Source organism: Gambusia affinis, linkage group LG01 (genome assembly GCF_019740435.1).
Source record: "Gambusia affinis linkage group LG01, SWU_Gaff_1.0, whole genome shotgun sequence".
In the NCBI taxonomy this organism is placed as follows: Eukaryota; Metazoa; Chordata; class Actinopteri; order Cyprinodontiformes; family Poeciliidae; genus Gambusia; species Gambusia affinis.
In genome coordinates this window covers 42,658,946-42,676,236 of record NC_057868.1, presented here as the reverse complement: position 1 = coordinate 42,676,236, position 17,291 = coordinate 42,658,946, and the positions used below count along the sequence as shown (strand labels likewise).

Below are 17,291 nucleotides of genomic sequence, written 5' to 3'. Positions count from 1 at the left end.
AGGGGAAACAACGTCCCTGTTCTGGAAACTCCTTCAAGTTCCCCTGACCTATATACCACTAGTACGTTTTTTGATACCTTTAGTTCTGTTTTAACTAATGAGTTGATGTTTCAGTTTAAATGTCGGTTTCAATAAACTGCTTACTGTGTCTTTTGCCTCGTGCTCCCATTTCTTCTTTTCGCATTTTAAAATGAAGTTTGCAACCTGGTTGCAATCCAGCAGTGCAAATAACCAATGCTTATTGCTTAAAAAAAAAAAAAAAAAAAAAAAAAAAAAAAAAAATCAGGAAGCCTTTTAGAGATGTCACACATTTACTGGAGTGTTGTACACTTCAGTCAATTACTGTTTTTTTTTTCAAGATACTTCATGAAAGCTCTATTTTAGATGTGAAAACAATAAAATGGAGTTTCTTGGTTTTTCGAAAGGTGATTCCTAAAAGCTGATCGTGAACCCAGTATTGTCCATCATGTCACCTCATGTTTCACTCCACCTCTAATATTAAGACTTTCTCTTCCATATGTGGACAGATGTGCATAGGTGTGGCCTTACACACCTTTGTATTAAACCAAAATGATCAAAACAGGTGACGGAAATGAAGCATACACTGGCGCTGAGTGCTGACTGTCGAGGCTCTCAGCTGTAGAGCTCACATGCAGCAGCAAGAGTGGTGACCCTGAATAAATTGCCTCGTAATGATTCATATCAGGTGATTGTCTGTGATATGCAGTGGTCAGCCAAAGGGCCAAGGCCTCTATGGCACGGCTGCCCTTCACAGCCTCATATTAGGCTTGCTAATTTGCACACAATTAGCTTGGCTGCATGAGAGGCTGACTGAAGCCTCGGGGTTTCAGAGAGACCGATTTAGTCAGCAAGGACTGCACAAGTCTGGACTGTGTTTTGTATGTGGTGTATACATGGTTCATATTTAATTTTGGAAGGAAACAAGACAATTAAAAAAAGGAACAGAAGGAGTGGCACTCTTAACTCCTTCTTAGCCTACTTGTTGAATACTGAAATCAAGTTTCAGACTTTTGCAGACATCGTCATACCCACATATATTAAAATGGAAACATCTCAATGTCTTTAAGTTTTCAGATTATCAGGACAGGGTTAATTATTCAACACAGTTGATTATCTGAAAAATGCATCACAACATGAACCCAAAATAATCTGTGGTTAGAATTTAATCTCATTTAAAAAAGAATAAAGTGGAGTAATTGAAGAACTGCCTTTTTTAAAACTATGTGAATAGCACCTACATTGCAGACTTCAAGGGATTTTCTTCCTCTTGCTTTTAAGCACAACCCCACAGAAACAGTCAACTGGGCCCATATTACTGCCTCATTTTCCTGTCATCCTGTATAACAACACAATGCGACACAGCGGAAAGGAAATTACAGAAGAGACATTGCATATCAGGAAGGACAGGATAAACGGAAGATCCACAACTATCCAATTTATCTTTTTGTTAAACACAGCTAACTTTTATTATCAACCACTTTAGCTGCCTTAATCTGTTAAATATATAAATATGTATCTTTGTTTTCTAAAATAACGCATGCTTACATGCATTCAGAGTTTGTATTATGATCAGTTTTAATTGAGAAATGCATTTTTTTATTTTTAAATTAATTTAAAATGTTTCATACACACATGCTTTGATAAATCAACTCGTCCGTTATCATCTGTGAGCATCTTTTCAGTTCAAATAAACAACCCAGGATATAAATTACTGTCCATGACATATTAATATTTAAAAATCCGGCAAGAAAAAGCAATTTGTCATTTAAAAAGTTGACCGTTTAGAAATCATGAAGGAGTTCTGCTGTAATGTTTCCCACCAGCCACTTTAAAACAGGCAGCCCCAAATCACAGAAGGTCAATATGTTTTCCAATTTCCCAATTAGGACTTATACTTTTGTAATATAAGTCAGTCATTCCACATTTTCTATCAACCCCCTTCTTCTTGGTCTTTCATTCCTTTTCTAAAGGAAACTTTTCCGTAAACTAAACACCATCATCAACTTTCTAAATGGAGATTAAATGTAAATGGTTATAGTAAACTTTTACTCTGTTATTGAACTAAAACAAATGTGACCGATCAACTCTGATAGGTACCTCAAACTGTATAAAAAATCTCAGAAAATAATAATTTCCTGTTTCGCCTAACGCAGACCAAAAGCAGAAGCCAAGAGTTTGAAATCTAGGCTAAAATATCTACCTTCTGAAATCTGGTGACAGTGGTGAGGATAGAAAAGGGTCCTGTTGATAAAGGAAGCTAAATTTTATTGAAAAAACAAAAACAAAAAACAAGGTGAATAATGTAAACTTCAAAACTTAATAGTTTCACATAAAATAGTCAATAAAATGTTGAAGTACCGTAATACTTTCCACTTATTTATCATAGAATAAAACAAAATCAAAATTGCAAGACCTTATTTTATTTTCAGATGCCTCACCCCTACAAGCTGGCAGCAAAAGGACAAAGACAGAAAATGGGAAACCTGCAGTGAACGTTGGTGTCCCACTGTGTGCTCATTATAAGCTGTGGTCAAGCTGGCCTCGAGAGTGGACCGACACGTGGACCAGATAGGGATGTTTTGGTTTTTGTAAAACGGGGAGCGGGGGGATTGGACATGTGCGAGCACAAAAGCAGGGAGTGAGAGTGAGGCTGGTAGAGATAACATAGAGGAGATAAAGACGTTCCAGAGATACTAAATAACACGAGTATGACGCATTCTGATGCAACGCTGTTTCCAGTCATAGCCCTCTTCCAGCTTACTCCCATGCTTTAAGGAAAACATTGAAAAAAAAAAAAAGAAAAACAAAATGGTACGCATGCTTGTAATGCTACATGTTTTAAGAAGATTCAACAGGGTCCAAAAGCAAATTGTTTATGCATGCATGCTCAAGCTGAAGCTTCTCGTCAATACTTCTCAGATAAAAAGAGTTCTCTCCATATTCATTTTTTTTCTTGCCAAAGAACCTAAAACTCTTGTGACCTTGAGAGGCGGAACGAGTACAAGAGAAAGATATCTGCTTTCACTTTTAATACATCTGAAAGTGAGACCGTGCGGGTAAATGCAACCCATTCAATACGGCAGTCGTATGCGTTCGTGTGGTGGAGTTGGTGCATGCATGATGTCCTGGTTTAAACTCTGCCATTCCTGCACTCTCACATTATCATACAGAGCAGACGGAGTGCGTGTGCTGGGTAGTAAACCTCTTCGCTGCTGTCTAACAGTCCCCCCCCCACACACACATACACACACACACACCTCTGTTCCTCCTCCCATCTCATCTCTTGCCGAGCTCCCTGCGTGTAATCTGCAGACTGCACACGTACTCTGCCTACCTGAGCGGGAGTCTCTCTCTGGGTCCACCGGTTCGTGTGTGAGCGTACGTGCACGCGCGGCGGCAGGCAAACGGAGACAAGACAATCCGGACGCATCATATATGCAAAGTGTTTCCTAAAAGCATGAGAGTTTGCCTCAAGTCTAAATTCAAAAGAAGAAAATAAAAAAAAAACATCCTTCTTAAGAGTCTGCACTTCACACCGGTGGATATGTCAACCAACAATATCTGTAGAATCAGTCAATAAGACAATCTTTGAGTCTGGATCCCACTGTGTGCAGCAGACAGCAATCACCTTAACCGGAATGAGCTGGGCTTATGTAACGTTCCCTGTGACGGCTGATACAAAACGAGCCCTGCTGTGATGGGTTAGGTCACCCAGAAAGCAATGGTCTAAAGCCTTTCTGTACAAACTAATGCATTACTCACTCAATATAATGTACTTTGATCTATTTAGAGAAGCTTCAGAAGCTATTCATACACGTTCAGTTTGTTTACATTAGATTTGGTTACAACTTCCAAATCTACGGTAGGTGGGTTCATGCCACATGTGTCAAACTCAAGGGCTCTAGACTCCAAATTACATCAAGAACTCCCTCCAGTTTTTCACAAATGTGCAAAATTCCCACAAAAGAAGTCACACAAAACCAACAAATCCCCACATTTTTCAGATTTTACTGACATTTCTTTCTCACAATATTTCTAAATTAGAAAAATCCCTCATTTTGATTGCAAAATATCCCACAAAAACAATCACGGAAACCTGGATGGACTGATCAGTGTGAATAAATTTTCAATATTATTTAATTTTAAGAAACGCTTACTGAATGCTGAAACAGCCATTTGTTGATATTTTAGCAAAGTATTGAGTTTTATCAATTCATTCTGAGACAACCGGCCCTCTTAAGAACATTCAGATTTTTGATACGGCCCAAAATGAAGACGAGTTTGACACACCTAGTTTATACAATAGACCAACATAGAATTGCGTGAATGGAAAGTGGAAGAAAAATGATTTGTGGCTCTCAACAATTTCTATAAATAATGATCTGGTCGGGCTGCACAGTGGCGCAGTTGGTAGAGCTGTTGCCTTGCAGCAAGAAGGTCCTGGGATCAATTCCCATTCAGCCCCCTTTTACTATGGTAAAGGATATGCATGCCACACCTTTCAGATTTTTGTTTGAGAATTTTAAAAAAATTGAAAGCCATGTATCGTTTTCTTTTCTCATGAAACGCAAATTAGCTGCATTAAAATGTGTGTCCTTAACAAGAGAAAATTTGACAAATATTTAAGGCACTGGAAGTTTCTGAAAGACAAGTTCAAGGACGAGCCAAAGATTTGCTTTTTACAGATGAATGCCAAACTTTTGAATTATTTATTAGAACCCATCTTGGTAAAATAAAAATAAAATAAAATAAAAAATAAATAAATAAATAAAAATGTTTGACATGCTGCTTTTCTGATTCATCCAATAGATTGTAGGTATTATACCTGGCTTATCAAAAAGCAGCACAGCTCTGCAATGCCAGACCGAGAAGAATATCTCAGTGCCACCATTGTAGTGTGTTAATGATCTTAACAGGATTCAGTCACACACATACACAATCATGGATCATGGTGTAATTATGGGGTACAATATATAATATCCTGGCGCTCCAGTACAACCAACAGAAGAATGCATTCATGAGCAGCGGTAAGAAAAAGCCAAAAATTGTCTTGGTAACCTTTATCACCTCTCTGGAGACAAAAAGAAAAACTAATTGATTGAATCTATGTGCAGGTGAAGGAACTCTGCCAGCAAAAGCCCAGGTTTGGATCATAACCTTTTTGTCTCCGTTTCTGGCGTGCGTCTATGTTCAGGGAACGGTGCGTTCAAGATTACAGACAGGGAACAAACACGAGTTTGTGAAAGCAAAAGAGAAGAAGAGACGAGAGCAGTGACTGACGGGGAGGGCTGAGAGAGGAGGCGGGGAGGTGGTTTGGTGGAGTGCAAGTGCTCAGGAGATGAAGATGAAAAGTGAAAGGGAAGAGAAATAATGAGAGAAGAGGAAAAACGTTCCCACTCTCAGAGAGATGAATTGGTTCATAGTTTGCAGACAGCCTTTTCAGTGCATCAGTCGAAGGACTATATCCATCCCCTTCTTCACTAATAAGCCACAGAATCCCCAAGACACAACCACAGGGATCTATTCATTTGTCTCCAATAACAGCGGCACCTTTCTGCTCGTATTAGCCAGGATTTGCATTGCTACATTTGCATAAGGATTTAATAATGTCCCCTGAATGAGACAAAATGCACCTGTCAATCATTCTCAGTTCACTAAAAGGTTTCTGTACTGTTTAGGGCAACAGCGGGATCAGTCGGTGCTTGGCACTCCGAGCACCATCAGTATGAGTTTCATAGGATATGATGCAATCGGTAGCCAATATTAATTCCTCTTGTTGAGTCAGACATTGCATTGCTACATTTGCATAAGGATTTAATAATGTCCCCTGAATGAGACAAAATGCACCTGTCAATCATTCCCAGTTCACTAAAAGGTTTCTGTACTGTTTAAGGCAACAGCGGGATCAGTCGGTGCTTGGCACTCCGAGCACCATCAGTATGAGTTTCATAGGATATGATGCAATCGGTAGCCAATATTAATTCCTCTTGTTGAGTCAGACATGCTTAAATGTTAGCAAATAAAAAACGAAAAATGTTAAAGTGGAATTAAAATAATTCACCTCATATTATATTTTATATGTATGGTATTATAAAACATCAACATTTGAGAGAAATGTGAAACACGCCTTAAGCAAATAGCCTTAGTTTACAATGTTTTTGGGAATTTTTTAGACTTTCAAGCTGCAGAAATTGACATTGTTCTTCTATGGCCGTTAAGAACTGCAAGAATGCTGTGGAGGGCTGCAAGGTTTTCCTGCTGAGAACATCAAAGAGGACCATAGAGTCACATACATAACAGTAACAGAGATCTTAGAGTTGGCAATGAGTTGAAAACCACAAGCTGTAAGTACTGCCTCTTCTGGAGAAAGACAGTGGATGCCAAGATCAAAGCAATATTTAGTTAGGTTAGCTCGTAATTAGACCATCACCAAAAGTGTGAAGAAGAAAACAAAAATACAACTGTCCAGACTGAAACTTTAGGAGCAATCAGGGATAGAATAACACACCAAATACACTGTACATCCACATTTCAAAGGTATTTTTGGAAGTGTAAAACGTACAGAATAGGCACAACCAAATGTAAGAAAACCAGAGAAAGAAGAAAGAATAGTCACATATAATCTGCAAAATAAAGATCCTTTAAAACCCAGTTTCCCTACATATGAACTGAATATCATGAGATTGTTGAAAACTATGATGTACTGGCCAACCATAAAAAACATGCAAACCAACACTTTCACTAAAAACCCAAAGAATGTAGTTTTATATTGTGTCTTTTTAAGATAAAAAAGGTAAACAATGCCAGAGAGAACAGGTAGGACAACTCTTTTGGTAGAACTTAAGCTGAGCATTACTTTAGCCATGCTCAGTACTGTCAACTTTTCAGTAGTGCTGCAAGTGAGGACAACTGCTTTTCAATGGGGCAATATTGACATTAGTGCCCCCTGCTGGTATAAGAGTTCTAGAGTGGAATGCCACAAACTATAAAGACTCTTGTTTTTTTTTTCTTAAACACTGAAAAGAGACAGAGAGAGTGAGAGAGAAGGTGAGAGAAAAAGAGAGAGAGAGAGACCAAACAGCTCAAGACTCATTGCAGCATAACCTATACGGATATTAGAAAACTCAGAGACACATGACATCAGCAGGGCATTGCAAACTTTCATAAACAATATTGTGAAGCAAAACTATAATTCAAAGTTCAGCACATCCTGAAAAGTACCACTCAGCAATATTCAGATGACTTCATAGGAGTTGATGATCAGTGTTATGGTTGCTATATTAGTATCTTAAATTCAAACAAAAAAAAAACTAAATGTGGAGTTGCCTGTCTTATCCTCTCTTACCTTCCAACCGCTGCCCGCCTCTCTGTAGTATGGAAAGTTGTCACAGATCCACTGGTAGATCTCACTGAGTGTCATCCGTTTCCGAGGAGAGCCATTGATGGCGAAGGTGATGAGGCTGGCGTAGCTGTAGGGGGGTTTGCCGTCTCTGTGCTGTGCCGCTTCCTCTTGGTCCAGTGTGGTTCCTGGATCCAGATGCACAATCTTCTTCCCCAGGCCGTGCCCGTGATGGTGCATGTGGTGATGGTGATGATGCCCAAGGTGACTGTGGTGGTGTCCCATGTCTGCCTTCTGGATGGCTGCCCTGATGCCGAGCTGCGGAAGCCAGTCCATGGACGTGAGGCTGCTCTCCAGCTCAGAGGTCATGGTGCTCGATGCTCCGGAGGGTCAAAACAAAAAAAAGAAGGAGAGGGGCTTCAGCGACGTGGCGTACGGAGGGATCTTCTGCTGGCTCACTGAATGGGTTCTGTGCTGCAGTCTTGGCTCAAGCCTAGGGAGGAACAGGAGGTTTATTTACTATGCCTATTCATCTCCCTTAGCTGGAGCAGAAAGCAGACTTGGCAGAGACACACGGATGTCAACTTGTACATTATTTTTCACATTCGGTCTAGCTTTGTAGAACAGAAAACAAAATATTTTGGCACTTTCAGCACTTTGCCTTTAGCACTGCACATTAATATGTGAGAGAGGGATATTAAAAACTGTTTATCATATTGTTTCCATTAATTATACATTAAGTAGGACAGTAGTTTGGGGGCTTGGAATGAGAGAAGTGTCTTACTCTTCCCATTTCCTTCCATCTTTCTTTTGGCCAAAGCATCTGGGGAAGTCAGCGCTGTGAAAGGTAAAGTCCTCCCCTTGTGCATGTTCACAAAATCTTCATCTGGCGACCGTGACGGCGGCTGATGCTGCTGCGGCTGCAATGTGCAAACACAAAACCACACAAGACGGTGAGCTTGCGCTGCCAGAAGGCCCTCATAAGATATTAATATCGCACAACCGTTCAACTGGCCTCGGCATCTGTCCAACCTGATTAAAACCTCCTCTCTCTCTCTTCCCCTCTATGTTGTGTCTGTCTGGCTTACAGTCCATTCCATCCAAGGTGGAAACAGCAATTGGATCTGCACAATGACTAAAAGCTGGGGAATTGTTTTCACAAGTGTCTGCCAAAGGGGGATGGCGAAGTGGGGGGCAGCTCAGGAGGAATTCCAACCCTCCGGAGGAGCTGAAAGGCTCGTCCCCTTTCCTCTGTCTAACCCACCAACGCACATCTCTCTCTCTCTCTCTCTGTCTCTGTCTCTCTCTCACACACATATACACATTTTCATTTTCTTGCTTGACGTGCCTCTCTCACACAACAAGTCCGTGCCCACCTCTCTGTCCCTCTCAGTCTCTCAGATCCCTGTCAGACAGACGTAAGCAATAAAAACATATGCTAAATAACCCTCAGCCTCTTGTTATTGCAGATTTAAGTGGAACACTCACCCCAAAAATATTTCCTGGGTCAAACTTAGCAACAACCCTTATGAAAGGTTTTACAAATGATTTTGCCATGAGTCACAGCTAAAGAGAGAAAATAATATTGTCCATGCATGTTTATTTTGTACTGTAGTTTACCTTGGTTGGACTGAAAATGCCAAGTTAGTCTTTAGAGAAAATGCTTTGATTTAACTAACAAAATCCACTTTAGTTGGTAACAATGGAACAACAGTATCTTATGCTGTAAAAATAATTTCACAGCATGTTTAGTAATTCCCTTTTAATTCAATCAAAATTAAGTCTAACATATTAATTTTTAAACGTACAAATTTGTAAATGAAACAAGTTGGTTCATGTTCAATAATGGAACATGAAACAACTTTTGTAGTCTTTTTGGTAACAAATCCTACCTAAACTTCCAGATTAGATTTTAACTGGAGGTTTTGGTTGATTCAGTCATTTCCTCATTTATTGTGTCCAGCAGAGAAAATTAAAACTATATTTTGAAAGATTTTAATATTGACAAATATAGCAATTTTGGTAGGAAATAAGAATAGTCGAGAGTCCTGTTGTTGGGAAAATTTTGTGTCAAGTTTTGCCACAATAATAGGGGATTTCTATTCTATTAAAAATCTAAAAGCATACATTTTATATGCAGGAGCAAGATTTATTTCCTTACATATTATAATGTCCTCAAAGTCTTCTCTCACTCAAAAAAAGTAACTCTTGCTTACAGATATGCTTCTTGTACACATAGCCTCTGCTCCCGTTTAAATCCTGCTCCACTTGCTCAAACTCTCAGGGAAAAACCTGTACTTTCAGCTCTGCTCTCTCCGCTCAGAGATACCACTGGAGTGAGCTCTTGTGAGCACTACAGGCACACCAAAAGGGAGGCAGCGATGTTAAAAAAAAAATCAAATCCTCGTTCTTTCACTGTAACTGTTACCAGGAAGAATTCCCACTTTGCTTCAAGAGAGAGCAATGGAAATCTGCAAGCAGAGAAAATGATTAAGTGCAGGGTTCAAACAGAAGAAGAACATAATTGTGCAAGAGGACACAAATCTGAGCACCAAAACAGGCTAATGAGGGTTAGCGATTCTGTAAGCAAGATTTTTTAAGTAGTTTTGAAAGAGATAAAATGATAAAGGAAGTTAAGCCATTACGTTGAAAAAGTATGCTCTTATTTTTTTGAAAGAAAAACTATTCGATTTTATGAAAGCCCCATTATTGCTAACTCACAAAGTAAAAGAACTTCGCCTTAGAAGTTGCTGGAAGTCAGTAAATAATGTTATTACCTAATTGGATAATTGGCTAAGTGCATTGAACTGCCATTAATACTGTGAAAGAAAGGAGTATTGAAATAGGAAATACGAAAAGACTTAGTAAAAAATGCCCTAAGTATGTGTTTACACAAACAAGTTAACTTTCTTCTGTTGCATCTTGTTTTCTATGATGTCACAACGTATCATATTTTACTTTATATGATTTGTTTTATGCCATTGTTTAGTTATATTTTCTGGCTTGTATTTTTGTCCTAATGGTTCAGTTAGTCACAGTAAAACATAAAACGTTTTGACCACAATATTTCTAACTTTTGTTCGTGTTCCAATCTATAAAAACGCTACCAATAAGAGATCATATAAAAATCTGTATTGCATGTGAAATTCATTCGCTTCAGGCCAGTCGGTGAAGGGGGCATGGAAACATCCGCTGCCGGGTTGGAAGAAGAATAAAATCGCTTGTTTTAATTTTAAAGCCTCAAAATATTTCTAGAAACACCCAAACATTTGCAGGATTTGTGGAAAGTTGTTTTTTTAGAGTCACTAGAGCTGACTGGACACTTGCTACATGTAGCAGCAAAGTGACTAAGTCGGCAACATGGATTCTATTTACACATAGTACATGTCATTAAATAGATGTCTGAGCTGTTGATTGTGCTCATGTTTTGTACTTCAGATTGATTAATGAAATACAAGTGTATAACTATTGAGCATTATGTCTAAAGTCGAAGTTAGTATAACACAGAACAGTTACAATTTAACTAAACCCTAGTTTATTTTAAAAATAAACTTCCTCCAACTAAAACAGTCTTATTAGCAATAGAACAAATTTCACAAATTTGTATTTGGAAATCCAAGCTAAAATCTACCCAAGTTAAACAACTAAGCACTTTTAAGCTAAATGTATTGCTTAGACTTCAATAGTTCATTTTAACAGTGTGCATTAAGCGAGTTAACAAGTAAAAGAAAACATAATAATTTAAGGCCAGTAAAGAGTTAGCAGTCTTGGCATGGAATTAACATCTAAATCACAAAATAATACAATGAAAAAAAACAAAAAACATCTAAACTTTCATTCCAATCCTATGCGCTAACCTTCATGTGTCCTTCAACAACAAAGAGCCCAATCAATGGCCCACGCATCCTCTATTCATGCAGTAAATGATAAAGGTGTGAAAGCTTCAAAAAGCCTGCCAACAAAGATAAAACACATTGGTTTCTTTCCACCTTTCCCCACGGAGAGCCCTAATATACCAACATGAAGAAGAAGAGGGGAAATGCCCAACATCTGAAAAGTATCTTACTTTAATTACATGAAGGAAAAAAAAAAAAAAACATGTGTAGCAGCAGAAATCATAACACTAAACAAGTCAGGCAGAGGGACTATACCGAAAAAGGAACCAAGAAAAACTCAATAAGGATTCTTCTCCTTCAGGCCTCTCCACTACGCAAGAAGTATGTCTAAAGATTTTTTTTTTTTTTTTTTTTCCAAATCCCAAGAAGCCGTCTTAATTAGTGTGCCTTCCTTTCTTTTTTTTTCCTAAGGATCTAATGTCGGTGGGTAGGTGGGATTTGGGTGGTGACACACAAGACACGGTACAACAAGTGCTTATTTTCCTCTCATTACGAGGAGGCTCGAACTGCAAATCAGCCTGCCACAAGCCCCGACCTGCTGTGCTGCCGCTGCTGCTGCTGCTGTTGTTGAGAAGTTGCTGAGCGTGGGATGCCTACGCGGTCGCACATTGTAATGCCTCACACCGCTAGCCTGTTGAGGTGCTGAGATGATGAGTAATAGCATAGACCAGCAAAGGAAAAAGGGATATGACTTTGCTTATGGGTAAAGGGAACCTGCTGGGTGGGTAGACACAACCAATTACCTTGTCTACTCCGACAACTGGTCCCACAGTGACTAATCTAACCTCAATGCTATACCTTCTATGTCTGATATCGGTCGGGTTTTGTATCAGCATGGTTCTACAGGAACATGATCACTGGAGAGAAGACATGTCAAAGTGCAGCAGCAACTGTATTTAGTTTTGACAGATTATTAATGAAATATGTGCTGCAGTTGACAACTTAGGGTATTGCTCACACATCACATTAAAACCAATCCTAAGAAACTAAACTAGTTTTTTTATTGCTATTGTTTTCATCCAAGTCAAATTGTCTCAATTCCTACGCTTGACTCATTTAACCACTGAAGCTGATTTTCAGGAGAAATTCCTGGTTTGTAACCTCTGGCTCCAAGTAGGGAGAACACAGACGAGGACTTTCTTTTGTTTGTTTTTTATGTGAATGTCAGAAAATTGGCTTTATTAAGGCCAGCATACAATTTTAAAGTGATAATAGGTCTTTGTTTTTCTTTCTTGACAATTTTCTTCACAGATTTTGTTGATAGAATCAATTGATGATTCCTCTTATCTAACCAAATAAAGTCAATATATCCACAAATCTGAAAACCCATTTATCCACAGTTACTTTTTTTCACCTGCCCAATCCTTGCAGGTGTCCATCTCCAGCAGTCAGTGGGTGGGAGGCAGGGTATGCCCGTTAATGACAAAGCAACACAAAGCATGGACAACTAAAACAATGGACAAAGCACAGGAGCAAAAATGCCCTCACACCTGATGAAAATCTAGAACGAACTAATGGCCTCACATTCACCACTGGAACTGAGGAAGGAAGCTGGAGTACTTGAAGAAAATCCGCATGAGAAGAAAGAGACCACAAAGACTTCACAAGGTGTTAGCAAGCAACACAGCGCTCACTGCTGTTCATCAGTGCATAAGTTAGAATACCCTTTAAAAGTTTCCACACAACCAAAGACTTGAATGTACCTTGAGATTATATATGATAGAGTAACACAAAGTAGCACATTTACAAATAAAAATCGGTACAGTGTAACGTGTGTGTTTTCAGAGCTCTACTTCTGATGCCCCTAAATAAAATCCAAGGCGACCAACTAATAAATCGAGTTTATCTGATTGTAATTTAATCTCTGTTTAAATAAAGTTGTTCGGTGAAGGCCTGGAGAGTGTTAGTGAACAGTAGAGAGAAAGGAACATACCAGACAGATCAGGAATAAGTTTGTAGAGAAGCAGCGTTGGGTAATAAAATAATATTCTAAGCTCAATCTATCATAAGAATAATGAAAAGGGTATGTCCCATTTGCAAATCTGCTATGTCTTGGTCATCCATCTAAACTGAGAGGTTAGGCAAGACTGTAAAGCAGCCAAAAGGGCCTTAGAAAGAATTGGTTGACAGCACAAGGATTAGCTATCCATTCCACAGACCTGTTCTTTACAAAAGAGCAGCAAATAAGAAAGAAAGATTAAAGAAGTCATGTTTAGTTTTCAGTCCGCATGTAAAATTATCTGTGTGCCAGGTAACAATGCACCATGAACAAATCACAGTTAAATACAGCTGTGGCAGCTGTTAGGACACTTTTCTACAGCAAAGAACAAGGAAGCTGTTTGGAGTTGAAGTGAAGATGGCTGGAGCTAAATATAGGATAATCCTGGAAGAAAACCTGTTAAGAGACAGCAAAAAATAAATAAAATTAAGTTGGACCACAGTGTTACCTTTCAACAACCCTAAACATACAACCAAGGGTATGATGGAATGGTTTAGCTTAGAGATGCACAATACATCAAATCACAGCTTGAACTGCAATTCCTATATGTGTAATACTGCATCTACAAAAACGTCTTGGATGCAATATTTAGTAGGCTGTGGCATTTCAGGAGCAATGCAACAAAACTTTCACTTTCACTGCCTTTCATGCCCACACCTGACACAAATCTTAGTGGCCAAGATGCTCATGCCACAGTTCATGCCAGAGTGCTGGAGTCATAGAAAAAGAAAAGTGAGGAAAGTGAGAGTGAGATGTTCTCCATCTAAAGTGACTGAGCTTCAGCTAATTTTGCAAACAGAAAGGGGCAAAGATTTTCATCTCTAGATGTACAAAGCTAGTAGTCTCATACTCAAAAACACTTTATTTGACTGTAGACTGTAATTGCAGCAAAAGGTGGCTTTACATAGGTCTGACTCAAATTTGGGATTTGTTATCTAAAAAACTGCACTTTTAATAAATAACAGCAACCAAATGCATATGTGCTTTGGTACATAATGCAAGCAATCAACTTCAGTAAATATATTAGCTGAAAACCTTCTTGATTTAATTGTAGCCCCAATTTTTAGGAAACCCCTAACCGTAATTGTAAGTCACACATATTTATCTGGGTAAGGCATAGAAATTTTGAGTGGAGGATGCCTTGGTAGCAATTATACTGATGCATTTAAATGAGCAGAGTGAATAGTTTTATTAGTTCAACAGAAATAGGAATAAGTAGAGGTTAATATCATGGTTAAAAAAAAAATTATGATTTCAGAGGGTTATGATCATATAAATTAAAAGAAACACAAGAAGTAAACCTTTTCAGCTTGACTTCATGGAGTTCATAGAAGAAATTACACACGTCGTTTATTTATTTATTTTTTTTAAAAAGAGGATATAGCCATTTAAAAGCAAACAAAAATCGTTCTTTCCTCTTCTCTGAAAATAATGTTATAATATACCACTCTGTGTGCTGTGGATAGCGCTTTGATGACTGTCCCTTTAAAAGAGCTGAGGATGAGTGTGTGTGTGTGATTGAATGTATTCACCCATTAGATTTTGTAGCTGTTATGCACTCACTCAGCTGTATGCATCACTAACAGCCAACAGTCTCCCGCTGCTAGCGGGCTTTTAGACTGAGAGAGGGGGCTTTACAGTTCTGCATTTTAATAGTGAACTTTCAATGGAGTGACGGGGGATGGGTGAGAAAGGGGAGGGTGGTGGTGAGGGACGGGGAGCCAAAGGAAAAGAGGCATCAAAATATTTTCAGTGGAAAATGAAGAAATGACAAAATACCCACCCGGAGCGCGCGGAGCAGAGGGGGCTTCTAGAAAGGACTTCTTTTTGGCAAGAGGAGGGCTAATGTGTCAAAGAAACTCTGTAGGCATTTTGAGCGCTGACATGTCTAGAAGTGCGGGCCATTCAAAGGAGAGAGGAAAAGGTCCAAAAAGCCACATTGAACATCTTAATTACTTTCTGCTTTAGCAAAACATAACCCTGAAAAGGTTCATTTATGAGATATCAAGGCAAATCAGTTGCCCCCAGCGTGGCTGTTCGCGCGCCACTAAATGGAGCTAGGTTAAGCAATTATCATTTGACACGTGAAACCTGGGGAGGCATCAATGGAAGGCACCACTTCAAAGTCAGCAGCCTTCAACAAACTGGTCAGGCTAACCCGTCTCTGAAAGGGAATAAAAAGATGATTAATACAGAGGCTCATATTTTATTGGTGATGGAAAACTTTCATTAGCTGGCTGATGTCAACCAAGTTCATCCATCAACAACTTCATTCAGTGTTGCGGTTCTTTCAGATGTAATAGAAAATCCTACTGAGATAAGGTTAAAAAAATCTGGCATCTAAGGAATTCAATCAGTAACTAACTCTCACCACCCCTAGAATGAAATATTTACCCGCTAAGCCCACATAGAACGTAACACCTAAAAAACATGCGCTGCGGTAGGAGTTAGCAACCCGCAAGTCACAATGTGAGGGGGAAAAAAAAAAGCTATCAGAATTTGAGATTCTGACAACACCGGAGTTAAAAAGGCATATTTTGTCATAAATAATACATAAGAGTTCAACATTCAGCAAACTCCCCCAGCGAAAGGTCCCAAGAGAGACAGAGATGGGATGCTGTTTGTGAACTCGCGCTTTGCACACACTAAAGGAGGCTATAGCACGGCGCCACCGCAACTCAAGCTACATTCCCACATCCCAGCCCTATTCAGCGAGGACTAGTCCTCTTTAAAAATTCATTAATTTACAGCAAAAATAGATTAAAGCACCCAACTGTACCACCCTACAAAAAAAAAATAAAAAAATAAAAAGTTTGGCTTGTGAATAGCATAAATAATGGAAGGCAGCATCCTAAACCTTGAGGCCCCGGCTTGCAGGGATAGCTCGGGTTTTGTTACGCTTAATAATAGAGAGTAATTTACATTTTTTAGAAGTTTTTACAGCTTTTTGATGCTTGTTTGTAATTGCATTGTTTTACATGCAAATTGGCCAACAATTGTTACTCATTAAAACATGAAGAAGTAAGAGTGCAACGCGCTCTGCCTGTGCGGGACATCGAGTTCACAATGGAAGCTCTTGTCGCTGGCAGCGCAGTGGCTGAGTTCAATCCAAATAGCAGCCCTCTAAAGGTGATCATCCCTTTAGAGGGCTGCCATCTTATCTCTCACATCTTTCTTTTTGAAATCACAGTGACGCTTTGGCAAACTGAATCAAAGAGGATTTTGACAAGATAAAAGGATTTGCTGCATTAGAATTCAAATTATGTGTACTTTCCTGGGGACATGACAAAAATCACAGTGACTGGGAGCACTCAGGGAACTTAAAGGTACTTGAAAAGAGAGATCGCCTGCTCTAATGTGTCGTCAAATTCATCAGTTTAGAGCTCGGTAACACAGGAGTCTGTTATGTTGGGGAATTAGCGCCTTGCTAAAGTATTGATACCTCTAAAACTTTTCCACATTTTGTCACGTTTGAGCCACAAAACAATATAACTGGTTGAGATTTTATGCAGTAGACCAACACAAAGAGGCTCGTAGTTGGGGGAATGGGAGGAAAACGACACATAGTTTTCAGAATTTGAACAGTGTGCATTTGTATTCTTCTAAATATTTCCTCCAGTTCAAAACACAGCTGTTCTGTTTTTTGTTAAAGAAAAAAAAATACCAATGCTGCACATCAGCGTAAACACTAAACTCACGGTGAAGGAGGAAGCATCATGCTCTTGGGATGCATCAGCAGCAGGGAAACAAAAGTTGCTGAGATTGTATGGAAAGACGTATGGAGCTAAACAAAGGGGAAAAAAACGATGTTCACCGTTTACCAGGACAAATTCTCAGAACACACAACAATTAATTCAAACCTGAGAATCTGTGGAACCGATGCTCACAAACACTCTCCATTCAGTCAGTTTGGCATCACCTGTACATTTTGTAATGTGGCATGCATTTGTATTTCACTTAATAGAAAAACCCTGAATCAATTTCCTCGAATATAACAATCATGTTCTACTACCCCATAAAATCACACTGAAATAAA

At 39.0% G+C, this 17,291-nt stretch overlaps 1 protein-coding gene across 3 annotated transcripts in view; it reads right to left on the bottom strand.

Annotated features, from left to right (window-relative positions):
* Window positions 1-17,291, bottom strand: part of LOC122836100 (forkhead box protein J3-like) — a 73,585-nt gene that overhangs the window by 50,546 nt on the left and 5,748 nt on the right. For 2 of the 3 annotated variants that reach the window (XM_044125796.1, XM_044125786.1), the window contains exons 2-3: window positions 8,145-8,280; window positions 7,367-7,853 (exon numbers count right to left, since the gene is read on the bottom strand). In XM_044125796.1, coding sequence (XP_043981731.1) covers window positions 7,367-7,729 — 363 coding nt within the window. In that variant the 5' untranslated portion in view covers window positions 7,730-7,853; window positions 8,145-8,280. Of the gene's footprint in view, window positions 1-3,355; window positions 3,505-7,366; window positions 7,854-8,144; window positions 8,281-17,291 lie in introns of those variants that run through there. The other variant, XM_044125802.1, reaches the window with a different exon arrangement.